The 17,458-nt window shown below is 37.2% G+C and overlaps 4 protein-coding genes across 8 annotated transcripts; 2 read left to right on the top strand and 2 right to left on the bottom strand.

Annotated features, from left to right (window-relative positions):
• The first annotated feature begins 870 nt into the window (after positions 1-870).
• Positions 871-2,191, top strand: LOC149379752 (small ribosomal subunit protein eS26y-like). Its single transcript, XM_089603564.1, has 5 exons — positions 871-928; positions 1,011-1,103; positions 1,226-1,310; positions 1,393-1,526; positions 1,981-2,191. Exons 1-5 carry the CDS (start codon positions 926-928, stop codon positions 2,050-2,052), a joined length of 387 nt encoding a protein of 128 aa, XP_089459690.1. The 5' UTR covers positions 871-925; the 3' UTR covers positions 2,053-2,191.
• An 887-nt stretch (positions 2,192-3,078) lies between these two features.
• Positions 3,079-5,761, bottom strand: LOC149379751 (N2,N2-dimethylguanosine tRNA methyltransferase). Of its 4 annotated transcripts, none has more exons than XM_089603412.1 (6): positions 5,139-5,761; positions 4,666-4,866; positions 4,435-4,534; positions 3,896-4,087; positions 3,710-3,772; positions 3,079-3,603 (listed from the first exon to the last, which is right to left on the bottom strand). In XM_089603412.1, exons 1-6 carry the CDS (start codon positions 5,732-5,734, stop codon positions 3,517-3,519), a joined length of 1,239 nt encoding a protein of 412 aa, XP_089459538.1. In that variant the 5' UTR covers positions 5,735-5,761; the 3' UTR covers positions 3,079-3,516. The 4 variants fall into 4 exon arrangements, with proteins under 4 accessions (XP_089459538.1, XP_089459539.1, XP_089459536.1 ...); XM_089603413.1 differs by having other exon boundaries at positions 3,081-3,570; XM_089603410.1 differs by having other exon boundaries at positions 3,087-3,611.
• A 226-nt stretch (positions 5,762-5,987) lies between these two features.
• Positions 5,988-12,340, top strand: LOC149379750 (uncharacterized). Of its 2 annotated transcripts, none has more exons than XM_089604470.1 (10): positions 5,988-6,129; positions 8,208-8,420; positions 8,792-8,968; positions 9,383-9,475; positions 9,853-10,035; positions 10,134-10,236; positions 10,348-10,533; positions 10,975-11,432; positions 11,506-11,912; positions 12,016-12,340. In XM_089604470.1, the coding sequence occupies exons 2-10, from the start codon at positions 8,241-8,243 to the stop codon at positions 12,074-12,076; spliced, it is 1,848 nt and encodes a 615-aa protein (XP_089460596.1). In that variant the 5' UTR covers positions 5,988-6,129; positions 8,208-8,240; the 3' UTR covers positions 12,077-12,340. The 2 variants fall into 2 exon arrangements, with proteins under 2 accessions (XP_089460596.1, XP_089460595.1); XM_089604469.1 differs by having other exon boundaries at positions 8,208-8,468.
• A 1,159-nt stretch (positions 12,341-13,499) lies between these two features.
• On the bottom strand, positions 13,500-16,859 carry LOC149379749 (Melibiase family protein). The gene is made up of 15 exons (XM_089602825.1): positions 16,537-16,859; positions 16,371-16,429; positions 16,202-16,258; positions 16,059-16,093; positions 15,764-15,867; positions 15,600-15,672; positions 15,327-15,385; positions 15,159-15,224; positions 14,959-15,042; positions 14,719-14,783; positions 14,557-14,639; positions 14,365-14,455; positions 14,227-14,285; positions 13,995-14,135; positions 13,500-13,903 (listed from the first exon to the last, which is right to left on the bottom strand). Exons 1-15 carry the CDS (start codon positions 16,740-16,742, stop codon positions 13,793-13,795), a joined length of 1,293 nt encoding a protein of 430 aa, XP_089458951.1. The 5' UTR covers positions 16,743-16,859; the 3' UTR covers positions 13,500-13,792.
• Between the last annotated feature and the right edge of the window lie 599 nt (positions 16,860-17,458).

Genomic DNA, 17,458 nt, shown 5'->3' with positions numbered 1-17,458 from the left:
ATTATTCTCGTTAACATATTCTCTCTTTGTCTCTCTACTATTATTTTTGAACTCGTCGATTGTATTCATAGTCAATCGAGCTCGCCCAATGTGTTGAAGATCGTAACTTAATAAAATCGTTTAAGTTATAATTCATTCTTTGCAATTATTATTACTTATGTTTAATATTCGTGTCTTATACGTAGTCTTTATGAGACTCACATTATTAAATTAAATCGAAACAAACACATAATATCCATATTGTTTTCTTCGTGATTAATGAGACTCTAAAACGACATCAACAATTACGTTCGAATATTTCTCCTTCTCTGTATAGTGAATTGAATTTTGGCAATTGTTCAAAAGAGATGTGGCAATTGTTACTTACTACTGTAATATTTTTTTTAAGCTAATCACATTCCGTGTAATTAATTTTAAAAAAATTAAGGACCTACATATTAGAGAGATGTCATTATAACTACAAAAAATTAGGAAAATAACCAACTTAAACGTTTGATATTGCTAAATAACCAACGTTTGGTAAATCTTAGGTAAATAGCCATAAATGATGACGTGACTATATATGACAGTGATTATTTACTTAAGATTTACGTTTGTAAATATTTGAAATTGACTATTTACCTAATATTTACCAAACATTGACTATTTAACAATATCAAACGTTTAATTTGACTATTTTCCCAATGACCTTGTAATTAATCGGTTTATCGACGATAAATATATATAAAAAAAAAAATTTAGTCTATGGCCTTATTATCAATTGCGAATGAGAGTAAAGAAACGGCAACGATCAGACCCAAACGACATCACACGTCTCTTCAAACTTTAAACTATAAAACTGAAAATCGTCCATACAAGCTTTTTACGTAGCTGCAATACCGAAAACCCTAAGCAGGAGGCTAGGATAAGCAAACTCGCTCTGAAAATGGTACGATCTTCGCTCTCACGATTCGTTTATGTAAAGCTACGTAGTATCCTTGATTCTGCATTTCTTCCTCCGAATTCTGCAGACCTTCAAGCGCAGAAATGGCGGTCGCAACAAGCACGGCCGTGGCCACGTCAAGTTCATCCGCTGCCCCAACTGCGGCAAGTGCTGCTCCAAGGTTCGTATCATCGGTTCTCTCTCCCACAATTGTTCAATCTCGTCCGAATTCCGATCGACTGATTCGGTTCATTTAGTTTACGAGTTTTATTTTTTATTTTTTTTTATTTAAAATTTTGGTAGGACAAGGCTATCAAGAGGTTTCTCGTGAGGAACATCGTCGAGCAAGCTGCCGTGAGAGATGTTCAAGAGGCCTGTGTCTACGACCGTAATGATCTTTGTACTATTTTTCTTCTAATCTGTGTGTGAATTGCGAATGATATTATGATATTAGTGATTCTGTGTGGCAGAGTACACTCTGCCTAAGCTGTACGCGAAGATGCAATACTGCGTTTCCTGTGCGATCCACGCCCACGTCGTGAGGGTTCGATCCCGCACTAATCGGAGGAACCGTTCACCGCCTCAGCTCTTCGTTAGGCGGAGAGTGAGTCACGCAATCTAATCTTTATCTGTGATTGTGTGTAGTTAGAGTTTTGATTATGCTGGTTCCGAGCTCGAATAGTACAACGTGTAAAGAAATCGTCTTTGGACTTGTACAATAGATTTTAGAATGTTTTACAGATTGTGCAATGGCCATAGAAACCAAAAGTTTACAACAAAACAGGCAGATATAGTTGCAGAAAGATGCGCATCAGGGTAAGAATAAATATGCAGACAATACTGCAAGTTGTCCGAGCCTTTTCGCTATCTTCATTTGCATTTCTAGACATCATGCCAAACTAGTAACTTTTCCTTCCAATGACAAGGTGTTTATTTTGTTGACTCTTTCAGTTTTATGTTTTGTTATGGCTTTTTGGGTCAGACCAGGCTCTCTTAATTATTTATTTATTTATAATGGTGTGTGTGTGTGTGTGTGAAACTTTTCTCGTCTTTTTCAGGATGATGCGCCTAAGCCTGGTCAGCCCGGTGCCCGGCCTGCTGGGCCAGGAGCTCCGGCGGCTCGCACTTGAAGCGAGAAAGACTCAATCTTGCTGAATTGTTTTGCTAGACTTGTTTTCTAGTTCTAGTTGATAATGATCATTTTAAAATTCAATTGATATCCCTTGTTATACTCTAGAATTCTGTTTCAGTAAAGTTTGTGGTTCACTACGGGGTTTATAACAATGAAAACATTCTAGATTCAGCTCACAAGTTCCAAAGCTTATTAAAAGTCTGTCATTGTTTTTGAATAACGTTGATTGAATTTCATTTAAATCACATTTAAAAAAAAAAAAACCAAAATTATATATAAACATGTAATGCCGAGTTAATTATTTGTGTAATGAAAAGAAAAATGCACTAGGCATTTGCATACACTCTTACATATAACTCGAAATAACACAAATTATTTGTTATAATTAGTCAAATTTACAGTCCAAGTTTCATTTTATTAAGCAAATAAGTCATATATTCGACTCAGACCATAATGCCCTCACTTCCTTCGCGAATAGATTAATTTAATTAACTGGAGTGAATTAGGTTAATTAATTAACTTATTGGTTGAATATTAGCTTGGTTACTGAATTTTTTGTGAGTAAAATTAATTTACTAAATGATTGAATTATGAATTAAGTTAATTAATTGAATGCTTTGAATATCAATTGACTTAATTTTTTATTTTTGTAAATTTTTTGTGAATTTCAAATCCTTCACGAATCAGTTAATTAATTAACCTAACTCACTCCAGTACGTTAATTAAATTAACTTATTCGTGAATTTACAGTGAATCAACAAAATCATATATTTTTCTTTCTCTTCTTCTTTTTCCGCGGCGAGGATTCGTCGAGGCCTCCGTCGAACTAGTTCGACTCGAGGCAGAGAGTCAACAGTCTCGGGAGACGAGCGAGCTCGGTCGCCGGAATCTCGCCGGTGAAACGGTTATGCGAGAAATCCAGTCTTTGGACTCACCGGAGCTTCGAGATCCCGGAGCAGGAAGGCGTGGTGGCGGCGGATGTGGTGGAGGAGTCGTCGTCGGAGAGGTTTGGGGCGGCGGTGAGAGGGAAGGAGTAAGAGTTAAGGGAGGTTGTGGATGATAGGGGTAGTTTAGATGGTCTATTAAAGTTTGGCTATTTACTTAATAAAATGAAACACGAGCTAGTCCCTTAATATTGTTGAGTCAATTTGGCTATTCTTCAAAATAACCCTCGAAATAATGTCTTAAACCGAAGACAGTTTAAACAAAAATTTTGTTTACGGTTTATGATACCATTCCCTTGACCCTTGAGCATCTGATGATTTGGATATTCTCAGTCACCAGCAGAATATCAACATCGAATTTTTGTGACTAGACGGGTCGAATGAAAACTGTCTCTTAAGATTGAGCAAACTGAAGCATTTGTATAACCAATACTGATGTAAGTTTTAGAACTTGGAATAGAGACACTGATCTAATTCCTTGGCGATTCTTATGCACTCTGTCATAGGGCAATTGGTCTTTATTGCATTGTTGATAATATGTGATCTGCTGACAGCAAACCCCTCCTGCGAAACTTAACCCAATCAGATTCAGTCTCTTGAAATCTCTGCAAGACTAAACATATTATTCGCAGCTTTACAGTTATCAATCCACCCTTAGATTTAGAAGTTTAGAATATGCTAAAAAAAAATGTCCGTTTCATGCCAACACACCTTCTGTATGGTCTCCATTATGGTTCTCAGCGGTGGGGAGTTCACTTTTGCCCGTTTCGCCACCTGCAAAGGCAAAAACATATGAGCCATATAAAACTTGAGATTCGCAAGAAAACACGCTTCAGATGAACTAGACAATGGAATACGATAAAAAAAAAACGGCAGAGAGTGGATAATTCTGAGGACCTCATCCAACTTGATGAAGCCAAAAGGTAATCGGGGGTCGGATTCATCCAACATTTGTTTCAGAACTTTTTCAAGAGCAGTCTTCGGATCTGTCCCTGCCCACCCCAATTCGTTGGCCAAACTGAGCATTTCTGTGAGATACGAGGCATCGTGAAGAGGTCCGGTCCAAAGTGGCCCAGAGACTACAAGGGACTGGAAAACAAGAAAGAAGCATTTAGAGCACATACCATTCTACAACTTTACAACGTAATCGACGCCAATGGATTTGACATCTTATTTTCCTTTAAATGTCAGTTCTAATTTGTGTAAATAATTCTAGGGAAAAACACTCATCACTGGGGTAATGATTATAGAAGAATAAATAGTTTTTCACTACAAAAATTCACAAATTCTTCGCGAACAGAGTTTTACCTACGTTTAGCATTGAGACTCAAAACAAAACGGCATTTTTATTTTTGGGAAATGGAATTGCACGGGGTTGTATGAAAGAGCTGATCATCAATCCTGGAACATATGTAAAGCAATAACATTGTAATTACCTTTGAGTTGCCACACGGGCAATTGATTCGACCAAGCTCATCCCATGAATGTGCTTCGGAGTTTCCACATTTTGGGCAGTAACTTATGAATCCGTAATGCCTGCCACCATAACACTTTTTTCAATTATTACACTAATTTGATTAATGTTTTATTTTTGAGAAAAAGGATTACAGTAATAATCAGCAGTTATAAATCAATCGAAAAGTAGCATCACTTTCTAAGAACCGAACCTGATAACTGGAATCTTCCCACGATGTAATCTGAGCATCACTCTAAACACTGGTCCATGATATGAATAGTAGGAAAACAGCGGCAAAACACGATTGCCCAAAACAGAAGCTTCCCTAATAGCCCCTCCGATAAGCATTCTTAATCCAATCTCGTTCGAATACGGCACTGGACGAATGTACGCTCCATAGGCCGCTAAAGAACTGCAGATTAAAACCCAACTTAGATAATCTTATCTCATCGCAAGGAATTGAGCTACGGTTCAGAGATTCCGATAAAAATAACTGATTTCATTGTTTCCTTTCACCCATTTTCAATTCTCTTCCATGTTATGATCAGCATGTTCACAAATTCAGGACCATTTGATGTCAGGATTTAAGAGTTAAGAAAGACGCACCACATTCAATTGCTTACATTTTCAGTATTACACACTTAATAGCTAAAAAATCAAACTTGATTAGATAGCGAAACTTACTGGTGAGGCCTGTGACCACCGGAAGAGAAACCATCGGTGGAAGTAAGATAAAGCAAACCGTCCAATTTCAAAGCATTCATCGCTGACCTCAAGAACGTCGATTCGCTGCCGAACGAATCAACGTCGATCATATCAAAGAAATCTTTCTGCAAGTAACGCTCGGCCATGACTCTGTTCGCCTCGAGGTGCGTCACAGACCACCTCCGATCATCTCCGGCGCCCTCCTCCGCCGCGCGCGCCATATTCCGGCGTATGACCCCACCATTCTCGTCGTTGGCGTCGTTAGCGAGCACGAAATCAGCCTCGGCCTCCACGAGGTACCGCATCGACCGGACTCCGCAGCCGCAGAGTGCGTCCAGAACCCTAAGTCCGCCATTTGAGCTCTTGTGGAGCTTCGCCGCGAGCACGCCGAGGTCGCGTCCGGTCGCGCTCTCGTGCCTGAAGAACGAAGCGCCGGTTTCGAAATCGATTCCTCGCTCCGACTCGCAGCAAGCGACGTGATTCGGCTTCGTGGTTCTGGAATTAGGGTTTGTGATTGGGCTAACGAAGAACGGCGAAGAAGAAGATAGAACTCTTGGAAGAGCGACAACGAACATGGCGGGAAATTTTGCCCCCACCGGATTGGTTTCGGAGTTCAGCTTTGGTTTTTCTTACATCTTATTACACGTGTATGGTTATGTTTCGTCCGGATATTTATATCTTACCCTGCTAGCGTTGTAGGTGATTCTGCCTCGTCATCAGTAAGCTCTATCTAAGTCAGATATAATGCCGTTGTGGAGGGCTAAGATTTTGCCACTTATGCAAGTGTTGACTTTTGAGAGATTGACTTAAATACTGATTTCTCGCAGCTTTTATTAATATTATTTTTCTTCTGTTATTATTAGTTTATTATTTTCCTTCGGGTTTTTTTGACGGAGATGTTTTTGCTACGGTGGTCGGAGATTCCAGGGATTGAAAAGAGCACAATGAAGCGAAGGCGAAGAAGAAAAAGGTTAGGGAGAGTTTCAATAAATTGAGTATTAATTAGGGTTGATTTTGTTAATTAATTATTGTATTTGGATACTGTATCCAAAGTGTTTATAGCGTATCTTATTTTCGATTACATTTGATTCTTTTACAGTAGTTTCCAATTCAATACGCACATGAATTTTTTTTATTTATATGGAATTTTAATTTCGGAAAAGAATAATTTAAATAGAGGATATTACCAGATTTTTTCCTCGTGTGTGTATATATTATATATGTGATTGTATTGATAGTGATACATGGAATAAGAGAAAGAATAAGTATTTCCGTATAACAATTGTTTCTGCCTCTTTATCCAACAGCATAGAGTGTAATGTTGTTTGTAGAGTGCAAGAGAATCGAAAGTGTGGAAGGTTGATTCTTGATTTCCCAAGCAACATGATATATTTTTTTTTAAATGCCAGTAAACATGAACAATACTCTTTCTTATGATTGCTTCTCTATTTTTTGCGATTTTTTATGGTGTTAAATGTACTAGGATTGAAGTGTTAATGGCTTTTAGTTGCAATAAGGAGTTTAAGTGTATGAAAAACTTGGTCGGTACGTATATAGCGGCTGGATTATTTCGAAAGATTCAGGAAAAGGCCGTTATATGTGCTTCGATCATACGTAAGTTAGTAATTTTATCTTTATTTTTTATACCAATGGAAGAAAATTTCCAATCCTTGCGCAAATCGTATCCACCGAAACCAAGATTCGGGCTTAGGCTAGAGAGGCTGAGTCATCAGTTGTGCAAGTTTTTGCAAATATAAGTAACATCATGAACTTGATTTTTGTCGCAAAGTAAGCTAGTATGATCGTAAATTCCCGATCCTGCTTTGTCGGAGCTTGAGAGCGGAGACTTGTGGATGTCTCTTCTCTTTAGTTCGCACAAGGCCATGAACGCGAATCATCAAAACTTGATTATGAAGTTAGTTGTGTGACTTGTGTCATTGCATTGATACTTAATTTAGTTAAAGCCTTGTTACGGTTCATTTGCACCAAAATTGTAAATGCCGATCTCTCTCTCTCTCTCTCTCTCTCTTATCTTTATTTTGTGATGAAGCATTGTTTATTGCCTTCATCCGTGTATGGCAAGTCAGTTTTTACATTGACTAGACAAGTAACCGTAAAATCTGTCAATAAATGCAGTGAATAAGTATCATCCTTAAATTTAAAAGGTGATGTATAGTAATAATACTGTCATTACCTTGAAATCATCTACACAATATGATTTAATTAAGAAAAAAATTAAAGAGATATAGGTTAGATATATGAGAACTCTCTCTCTCTCTCTCTCTCTCTCTCTCTCTTCTATGATTTTTGTTTTTTGTTTTTTTGGACGAAATTTCAGTTGTATCTCTTGTTTGGTAACTTGGTTCATCTCCATTACAGAACGCAGACATGTTTTCATTTGCTTTAGTTTTCTTTCTTCGTTTCTGCATTTCACTTGTCACCACTAGTTTCTCATAGATTCTCCTTTGGCGTTACCGTTAAAGGGAGAGGAAAAAACTTTTTTTTTTTTTTTCCTTCTTTTAAATTTTTGTTTGTCTTTATCTGTTCCTCTTTTCCTTTTCTGTTACATTGATATATTCCATTTGAGTCCTTGGTCTTTTCATATATAAAAATGATTCACCTGTATCAAAGGAGCCCTAATCTTTTCTCCTCCTCATGAGACACAAGTTTCTAGTGAAGCTTGTGAAACTCTTTCTTGAAGGCTTTAAGCATTTTAGTCTTTCGGACCGATGCTTAAGCTCTTAAATAGCTCGATTTTGCCTCAATTTCAGTCCAAAAAAGACATTAGGGATTAAGTCCTCTCCGGTTTGTCTGCATTTCTGTTCTAGTTCTTCTTTTTCTTTTGTATCATGAGCTTTTCACATAGCATTAATATAATCTTCAAAACGAACCTACATCTTTGCATAGAAATCTCAGATTTTCGATTGTCTTCTACGCATCTGCTTCATTTCTCAATCTCACTTTTTCTTTTTTTCCAGGTTCTAGAGCTGTTTTATGCAGCCAGATGTTGAATCTTACGTAAATGTTGCGTCTAAATGTGTTTTGTAGGTTTCTCATTGACAATCTGAAGGTCAATTACCCATGGAAGATGCTAGAGAAACACCCTTATCACCATTTTCCCCTCCGTTCTCTCCTCGCTATTCAGTTAGCCCAGACCCATTGTCAATCGACCCTGAGATTTGGCTGATGGCTGAAAAAAGAACCCACGAGGTGTTGTATGTTGTTCAACCAAACATACTCTCTGATAAGAGGCGAAAGGCGGTAATTAATTATGTCAAGGGCTTAATTAAAGGATACTTTGGAACCGAGGTGAGAAGTTTCCCACGCTACTATCCCTTGGCGCTTACGTAAAATAACCCGTTATAATGCTCTCTCTCTCTCTCTCTCTCTCTCTCTCTGTCTTCCTTTAATTTTGTTTTGAAGACAAATGAAGATGGAATCTTTCACTGCGTATTTATCATATCGTGATGTCTTTTGTCGTATGTGGCACTTTTATCTTCGTTAGTGGGATCAGAATGATAAAAAATATATAATTCATTCCGTATTCCGTTTGATTTGTGTTAGCGTGTTGTTCTTAGTCTTTAAACTAGCATGCTAGCAGGATCTTATCGCTCTTGTAAATCTCGTGGCAGGTTTTTGCATTTGGCTCAGTCCCTCTCAAGACATATCTTCCGGACGGCGATGTCGATTTAATTGCTTTCTGCTATCCAGATCATATGGAGGATTTTGCTAGACAAGTGTGTGCTCTGCTCAAAGGCGATAAAGATTCCAACTTTCGAGTTCCTTATGTCGAATACATTGATGCGCAGGTTTGTCTTAATAATTTTAATCTTTCTCTTATCTCGAGGAGGCTGTCGTTTTTAAGAATTCTTGTCTGTAGTCGGTGCTTCGTACAATGATTTTTAAACACTATTAATCCAACTGGAAAGGCCTGCAATATCATAAGGATGGACTTGCTGATTTGGTACTTCCAAGTAGCAAAGTATCCCCTGTGTTCTCTCGTTATTCGTTATTATTATTATATGATATCAATACCATTACACTTGATTTGTTATACTTGATGTTATACTTGATCACAGTGATCCAAAACAAAATTTAAAGAGAGCATAAAAAAGATTTCTTTTCATTTTCTCACTCATAAGTTGTGGCCGATTTAGATGCCCACACTTAAGGTTACTTCTGCTCTGCATTGTAACTTGTTGTGTTTGGGACTTGAATTTCAGGTAAAGGTTGTGAAATGCACTGTGGAGGATATAGCAGTGGATATCTCGTTCAATCAAATTTCTGGAATTTGCACTCTATGCTTTCTAGAGCAGGTCTGGATTATCTAGTTCTTCTGAAAATATTCATTTGGAGACTATACATACCTTTCGCACATAATTCCTGATCCACCTTAGTTATATTTTTATGAATTGAATGTGTATTTAAGGATCTCTTCTTTTGATGTTCTGGATTATATCTGATGCTTGTTTCTTCTATTAAAAAATAAATAAAAAATCTTCCTGTCAAATCTCTTGTTTTTGGTTAGCCTGACAACTTAGATAGAGATACTAATTCGTGTTAATTCTGCAACATGCTATTATGTCATCTCATGGCATTAACTTTATTCATTTTTTGCTCTCTCAATGAACTACGAGGATACGAAAACTAGGCTCTTGAGATTTTGACACACCCGTATTATATATTTGGTCAGGCTGACTTACTGATCGGAAAGGACCACATCTTCAAGCGCAGCGTTCTCTTGATAAAATCGTGGTTTTATTACGAGAGCCGAATTCTCGGTGCACATCATGGTTTGCTTTCAACGTATGCACTCGAAATTATGGTCCTGTATGTCATCAGTCTCTGTCATGAATACGTCCGTGGTCCTTTGGAGGTATTAAGCTTTCACCTTCGTATGTCTGCTTTCGATGAGTATTTCTCACTTTGAAATTTAGGCGGTGACTCATTATCCTTTTTATGTTGTGTAAACAGGTGCTGTACAGGTTTCTGGAGTACTACAGCAAATTTGACTGGGAAAATTACTGCATTACCATTCACGGTCCTGTCACATTATCTTCCCTTGTTGAGAAAACGGGTAAGTACTGTTTTGTTTCTCAGCCAGATATCATTCTGTTCTTTTTTTATTATTATTTATTTATTTATTTATTATTATTATTAAGGAAACGTTTCTCGTGCGTGTTTCCAGCTGAGATGCCAGAAGCCAATGAGAATAAGATATTTCTGAGCAAGGACTTTCTGAAGAACTGTAGAGACATGTTTGCTGTTCGAATAAAGTCTTATGAGGGCGAAGTGCCTGAATTTCTGGTTAAGCACCTCAACATATTAGATCCCCTAAAAGCAAACAACAACCTGGGTCGTAGTGTCAGCAAAGGTATTCGATTGATTTTTCCTGTTTTCTCTACTGTCTCTACACACCGAACGGGATTCTCGATAGTGCTCGAGACGAGTATTGCTCCTAGAACTCCATGAACAATAATAGAGGCAATTATATTTGATACACCATTAGTGATTTCAACGGCAGCAGACTAGTACTCTCCGGAGTACGTCCTCTTTTTTTAAATTTTTATTTTTTACACACCAGTACTTGCTCAAGAATCAGGCTTGCTTATTTACGAAGAATTAAGTTGTTAAATACAACCATGCTTCCAATTCTAAATTACACCAAATACCTCGAACTTTGCTGCCTGAAAATATCTGGCATTGTAATATCAAATCCCTAAACAAGGGCTTCCCTGTTATTTGCTTCAGTATGTCTTTGCCTATGTTTTCTCACGACCAATCAATCGGTTTTGTGTTTTTTTTTTGGGTCCAGGAAGTTACCATCGGATTAAGGCTGCTATGTCATATGGGATCCAGAAGCTTCAAGAGATTCTCACTCTACCCGGTGAAATCATCGGCGAACGACTAGAGCAGTTTTACCAGCTGAGCCTGGAGAGAAACGGGCAGGGCTTAAGGCCAGACATCCTCGCCCCCGTGGCCGCGTTCGGGACCGGAAAGTTCGAGCCCTTTGACCTCACCGCAGACTCCGACAGCTACTTTGGGGGTCTCAGGTTCACACAGACGTTCAGCAAATACACCTACGCTTGGGACGAGACCACGCTGACGTGGCGACTGCACACCCGCGATGGGAAACCCCTCGCCGTGGGCCCCGATGTGTTCTTCCCGGCCCCGCCGTTCTTCCACCACAGCATTCCTCTGCCACCTGGCGCTAACTTCCATGCCTACAGGGCAAGGAGATCAAGAGGCACCGGAACATACATTCCTAACGTGGTATTTTCCTATTCGAAACACCTTTCATCCACCGTTTGGTCAAAACTTTTTATTTTCTCTCTTGTTCTTTCAGAGTCAGAGTTCCTTCAAGGATTATAGGCGGGGAAGGAGAAGGAATCCCGAGGCTGCACGACGGGGTGATTCTCGAACGCCTTTCGTCCCATTTGGTCAAGGGAGTTACCGAACCGAACAGTTTCGAAACACACTGGAAAAATGCGAGGAAGTTAGCGAAAACCGCCTCGATCTTTCCCTCGAATCGTTCCCGGTTCTCCAAAGCGCGTCCAAGGCCGGTCCATCGGAAATCGTGGAGATTAGTGCCCAATTCAGGGCCTTCGAAGTTTCACCTCCGAAATTTGTATCGCCTCACGTGGCAGCGACAGATAGGCCTGCTTCGTCTTCTATGGCCTCTGCTTTTGCCGCCCCGGGAATGGTCGCAGAAAAGAAACAGCAGTTATTGGAGAGTCTTGAAGAGAAAGAGAAGTATGTTCTGTCTGTGGTTTGTGAAAACTCTAGGCTTTTTTTTATTTCTAATTTGCCTGATTTTAATTTTTGTTTTTCCTTTTCCTTTTGTGGTTTGTTGTAGGATTTCTGCTCGAATTTACAAGCTGGAGAACGACATGGACTTTCCGCCTCTTTCGGTCTGATTTTTTGCTGAACGGATTTCGAAAAGCAAGAATCAAAGTTGAAGTTCAAAGGAGGCAATGAATTTTTTTTTTTATTTTTTATTTTTGGAAATGGACCGTGTGTCATTTTATGTTTGGATTTTCCTATTAGCCTTCATTTTCGCCGTAAGAAAATGGAGTGAGAGAGCAAAATATCTTAAAAACTGTTGCTGCTCCCATCTAACATGTTGGATACAACAGAACTTTGTTTGTGGATTAAAAGTTAAACCTGTGGTGTTTATTTATGATGTTGCTCATTATGTTAAATGTCATTTACATCATCTTTCAAATTTTCTGTTTATGATTGTGCATGATATGCTTGGCACATTAAGTCATTTGGATAATCTCGTTCTTTTTAACTAATCAAGTTTAAACTTTAAAGTGGTCCATTTTAGATGAATATAGCAGATTACCACTAATTGTTTTCTTTGTATGATAATTGTAGGAAGAAATTGCTTGGCATATTGTTTTTTCAAAACTTATTTCACAAATATGGATCAAAAAATGTAATCCCATAAATTTTTGACCGTCTAGTAACGTCAGCTTTTTTTTTTTTTTTTTTTGGCAGTTAATTTAGAATAATGCTTATAAAAAAAATCTAATCTCATCAATTTTTTACTCTCTAGTAACGTTAACTCTTTTGGCAGCTCAATTTAGAATAATGTTTTTTTTTTAATTTACTGTTCCGTGCCTGATCCCACAACATTTGGGAACTTGAAACATTAACAATTGCTAGGTGGATACCCAGGTGTTGATGTGAATCGAACTCAGGGCCTCTTGGAAATAAACCAAGAACCTGACCTCTTAGAATAATGCTTGTTTAACGTTACAATTTCAACTTAAAAATCAACATCTGTCGAAGTTTTTGGAAGTCAATATTCCTAGAATGAGTATATAAAAAAAATTTATATTTCATAACTAATCTAAACCATACGGCTTTTTTTTAATATTTCACTCATATTTTCAAAACATTTCACTAGTAATAATTTCTCTTTTTTACGAAAAAAATACCCTAACGTTTCAAAAAATTTATAAAAAATTATTGAAATATGATCATCATTATTGAAATCTGGTCAACAACTATTAAAATCTGATTAACTGTTATTAAAATCTGATCAACAACTATTAAAATCTGGTTAACTATTATTGAAATTTGGTTAACTGTATGAAAATTAAAAGATTCAACGGCTAATATTAAAAAAAGTTAGAAAAACGATTACTTTCGACTATTTTCACTAAAAAAACCCGATATAAGTAGGTGTAAACAGCATTAATTTGTAAACCAAATTCGCACTGTTCTTACATATGCTGATGAGTAAACCTGTTCAAGTCAAATTATTACCATGAAGAATCAGGTAAGCTGTGAGGTTTAATTTGGATATGTAATTAGAGACCAATAAGAGACTTTCCCCACAAAAATCTTGTGATTACATATGCAAATGATAAAAACAGGCAATTACAAACATAAAATACACTGATGTACAGACATGTTCAATGTTCCAGTCTTTTTGGTATAAAGAAGGTGGATTAACAAGAAAGGTACATGAATGGATTCCTAAGAAAACACCCATGTGTACTCTCACTGTAACACAACAATGTATATCACAACAATGTATTCAAATAATTTCCTTAAAAATTATGTTCTTGAGACACAATCTTGTTTTGGACGAGGAGACGCAAAGTGGAAAATTCGATGAACTAAATCCTCGCGAAAGCCTGTGTTTCGGGCGTAAATATGTAGAGACCACACTCATGACTTCCTACTCGAACCTCAAACGAGGAAACCACATTATCGGCAATGTCTTCGTGCTAAAACAAAGCAAAACCATTATTATTATTATTATTATGTTTAAACTATAAAAGTGGTACTTTATAAGATATTAGACCACAAATTCCGAACCTGCCACAAATCTCTAACGGAGACGCTGGTGCTAGATTGAAGACCGAGTGATTCCCAACGAGCCGTGATGGTTGTCTTCTTTGCACAGCGATTCCAAAGAGCAACGACTAACCGATGTTTGGATAAAGGACCTGCCCAAACCTGGAATTGTAGATCAATGGAATGCATTATTCTTTTTTATTTTTAAAAAGATCACTATTAGTACGCTCAGATGATGAAAAAAAGGCAATACCTGGCGGCAACCACCGGGCCCTGAAACATCAACTTTTCTTCCTTGGACACCAAGTGGATCTGTGAAACCGATTTCGGAGTGAGATTTAGGACTACAATAAAACAAAGATGAACATGTAGGGAATAAAGAGAGAATCACCTTGGTTAACCGCAATAACTTCCTTATTACTCAAAATTTCGAACGTTTCCACAGTCATGTTTCTTACATCACAGCCAATCAGAAGTGGGGCCTGGAAATAGGGAAAACATAAAATCCTTTAGTCTGCTGTAAAATCTAAAAATGGTTTAGATAAATATATGACAGACTCGGAAACTATTACAGAGTAGAGACCTTCATCAACGCCCATATACTGAAATGGCCTTGGTACTCTGTATAAGTCATACCGCCATTTCCAACCTCCAACATGTCCGGATCTGCACGCAAAGAAAAAAAAGACGTTAAAGCCCCCTGTGGATTTTCCTAAATCAATTCGACACGAGAAACGAATGTTACCGTTCCATCCCCCGGGCCCCGCATAGGCCGCCCACTTGTCGTTCAAATCTGCTATGGCGGTCATACTTAAAACAATAGAGGGAAAAGGAAATCCGATCAATACTTGGCGAAAGTACCAAATCAAGGTAACATTTGAAGCATCAAAAGATTAGCGTTTGTATTTACGTGTCAATAAAAATAATATACTGGTTTGTATCATAAAACTCTCTTAAGAAGTTTATATATGTGTAGAATTACAACCTTGCCCATGTGTCATTGATATCATTTGTTGTGCGCCAACTATTCCCGACCTTCCCAGCCCAAAGAGCAGGATCATCCACACCCCTGCCAACCCATTTTTATTATTATTATTTTTAGATTCAGTCGTACATAAAAAAAAAAAAGAATTACTTGATCAATTCAGACAGCCAAGAAATATAGATAAATCCATTTTTTTTTACCAGTCACAGAGAGAGTAGAATATTGTACGTCCGGTTTCATTCAAAGCGTCACGCATCGGTGGGTACCTGGATTAGCATGGAAGAAGAAACATTATGTCAGAGTCAAAAGATACAAAAAAAAAAAGAAAAAAAAAAAGAAAATATCCGAAGGGAGATGAGGCTTTAAACCGTTTTTGCGGCTCGATACCGAGGTTGAAGCAGTTGTCGTATTTCAAGTAATCTACACCCTGAAATTACAAAAAAAAATATAAAATGATGACAAGCGCGTTCAAGGCGGATTGGATCAATAGTAAACGCTTTTAAGCTATTATAAATTTCCAATCAATCCTTGCTTAAACTGTTGTTCTATCTCTTCGAATGCCTTGGACTCTAATGGAAAACAACATCACATGGGTAATATATACACATATGATACATCAATTCAATGAAGTTGAAACTTACCCAGGATGCAAATGATTCAGCATCAACTTCTTCATGAAAAAGAGACCCCGGTCGAACTTCGCATGTAAAAGCCCTATAAATGCAGAAATCAAAATGTAAATCTTTTGACGATCTTTACTTCTATAAGCTTCTTCTGACTATATGTACGGAAATTCATATCCTACCCAGCGTCGGAATAGATTCCGAGCTTAAGGCCCTTCGCGTGTATGTAATCTGCTAGAGCTTTGATTCCCGATGGAAAGTTTGCGTGATCAGGTTCCAACTCACCCTGAAAAATCAGACCGAAAATCAGAATAAATAAACAATACCTCTTTACACTTTTTTCCGAGAAATATACTATTAGCCGAATCATTACCACATCTTATTTGAATTATAAACATTCTTCAGAGAGCCGATAGAAATGATAAAAATAAAACTAGCTGGTTGAGTGAGAATCATCATAGTCGGAAACTGACTAACCTTTGAATTCCGAACCGGCGAAGACCAACAATCATCTACACCATTTAGTGAACATCAATTTTAGCCCCAAATTTGGGCTCTTAAGTTAACAGATAATACACGAAATCAACCCCCAAAAAAATAAAAATAAAAATAAAAAGTACCTATATTTACATACTCATACCCCAAATCAGCCAAGCCCGTTAAAGCCAGTGCATCAGCTGTAAATACCATATAAAGAATAAATATTATAATAATTAATTTATGACACAACAATGTCCAAAATTCAAACAAATACAAACACACACACAAAAACCTCTAAAATTTATTTACCTGTTTCTTTGATGACTGTTTCGTTGATATTGCAGCCAAAGAAATTCCAGCTATTCCATCTGACAAATAGACAATACAACAACAAACAATGCATATCATAAAACCAACACTTGTTGAAAAAAATTATAGATTATGAGTGAATTAGGAGTTAGAAATAGATACTAACCCCATCTGAGGAGTCAAAGCCAAGCCATTATTGAGTTGAAGATTTCCGTATTTGGAAGTGTCGTATATGCGTTCGTACGACTTTTCACGGAAGCTCAAAGCTGAAACCTTTTCTCTGATCGCCGACGAAACTGAAACTGATGAAAGTATGGATAGAACGAGTATGCCCTGAGAAAGAAGGGAAATTGGGATTCTCTTCTTCGCCATTATCGGAGAAGAAGAAAAAAACTACTGAAGAATGTCGTTGGCAAGAGAACGAGTTTTTTTTTCTTTGTTGAAAATTGGCAGTGTCTTGTGACGACAAGCAAGCTTTGTTATTAATTTTATTTTATTTTAATATTTTTTTGATGATTTATCTAACATTAAGACAAAGGAATATTTAAAAGTTTGGGGTTTGTTTGGAATACTGGATTACTCCAGGTTATCCAATCATGTTATGAGACATGTCAAAGACGATGATATTTTCTTATTTTATTATTTGTTATCTTTTTTTTTTTTTTTTTGAAAGGATGATAAGGACCATAGGGTATATATAATATTTATGTTTAGAATTCGATCAATGAATTTGTTGTTTATTTGAGCATTTAGTTAACTTTCGATCAAAGTATGTTATTTTGTTACTTTCATGAAAGAGATAATGTTTTAATTGTATTGTGTTGTCAATAAGTTTGACACGTTTAGGAGAGCCAAATTTAATAGTTTATTATCTAATTAACAACAAATATAGAATATGATAATATATAGTAAAAAAGATTGCAGATATGAAGACATCGACGTATTTGATTATTTTGGGGAGAAAATAATGACTGTTTCCGGAGCTAAACCTTGTGCTAGATATGTAATTGTGAGTAACTCGGCTAAAAACTCGGCCATTTTTTTGTCACTCATTTTTTTTTCTCTGTTATAGTGAATTAAAAATATTA

Source organism: Urtica dioica, chromosome 12, assembly GCF_054948205.1.
Source record: "Urtica dioica subsp. dioica isolate 48M chromosome 12, U.dioica_male_clone48M_v1_H2, whole genome shotgun sequence".
NCBI classification, from domain to species: domain Eukaryota; kingdom Viridiplantae; phylum Streptophyta; class Magnoliopsida; order Rosales; family Urticaceae; genus Urtica; species Urtica dioica.
The sequence above is the reverse complement of the archived record's forward strand: the minus strand, read 5'-3'. Positions and strand labels throughout refer to the sequence as shown.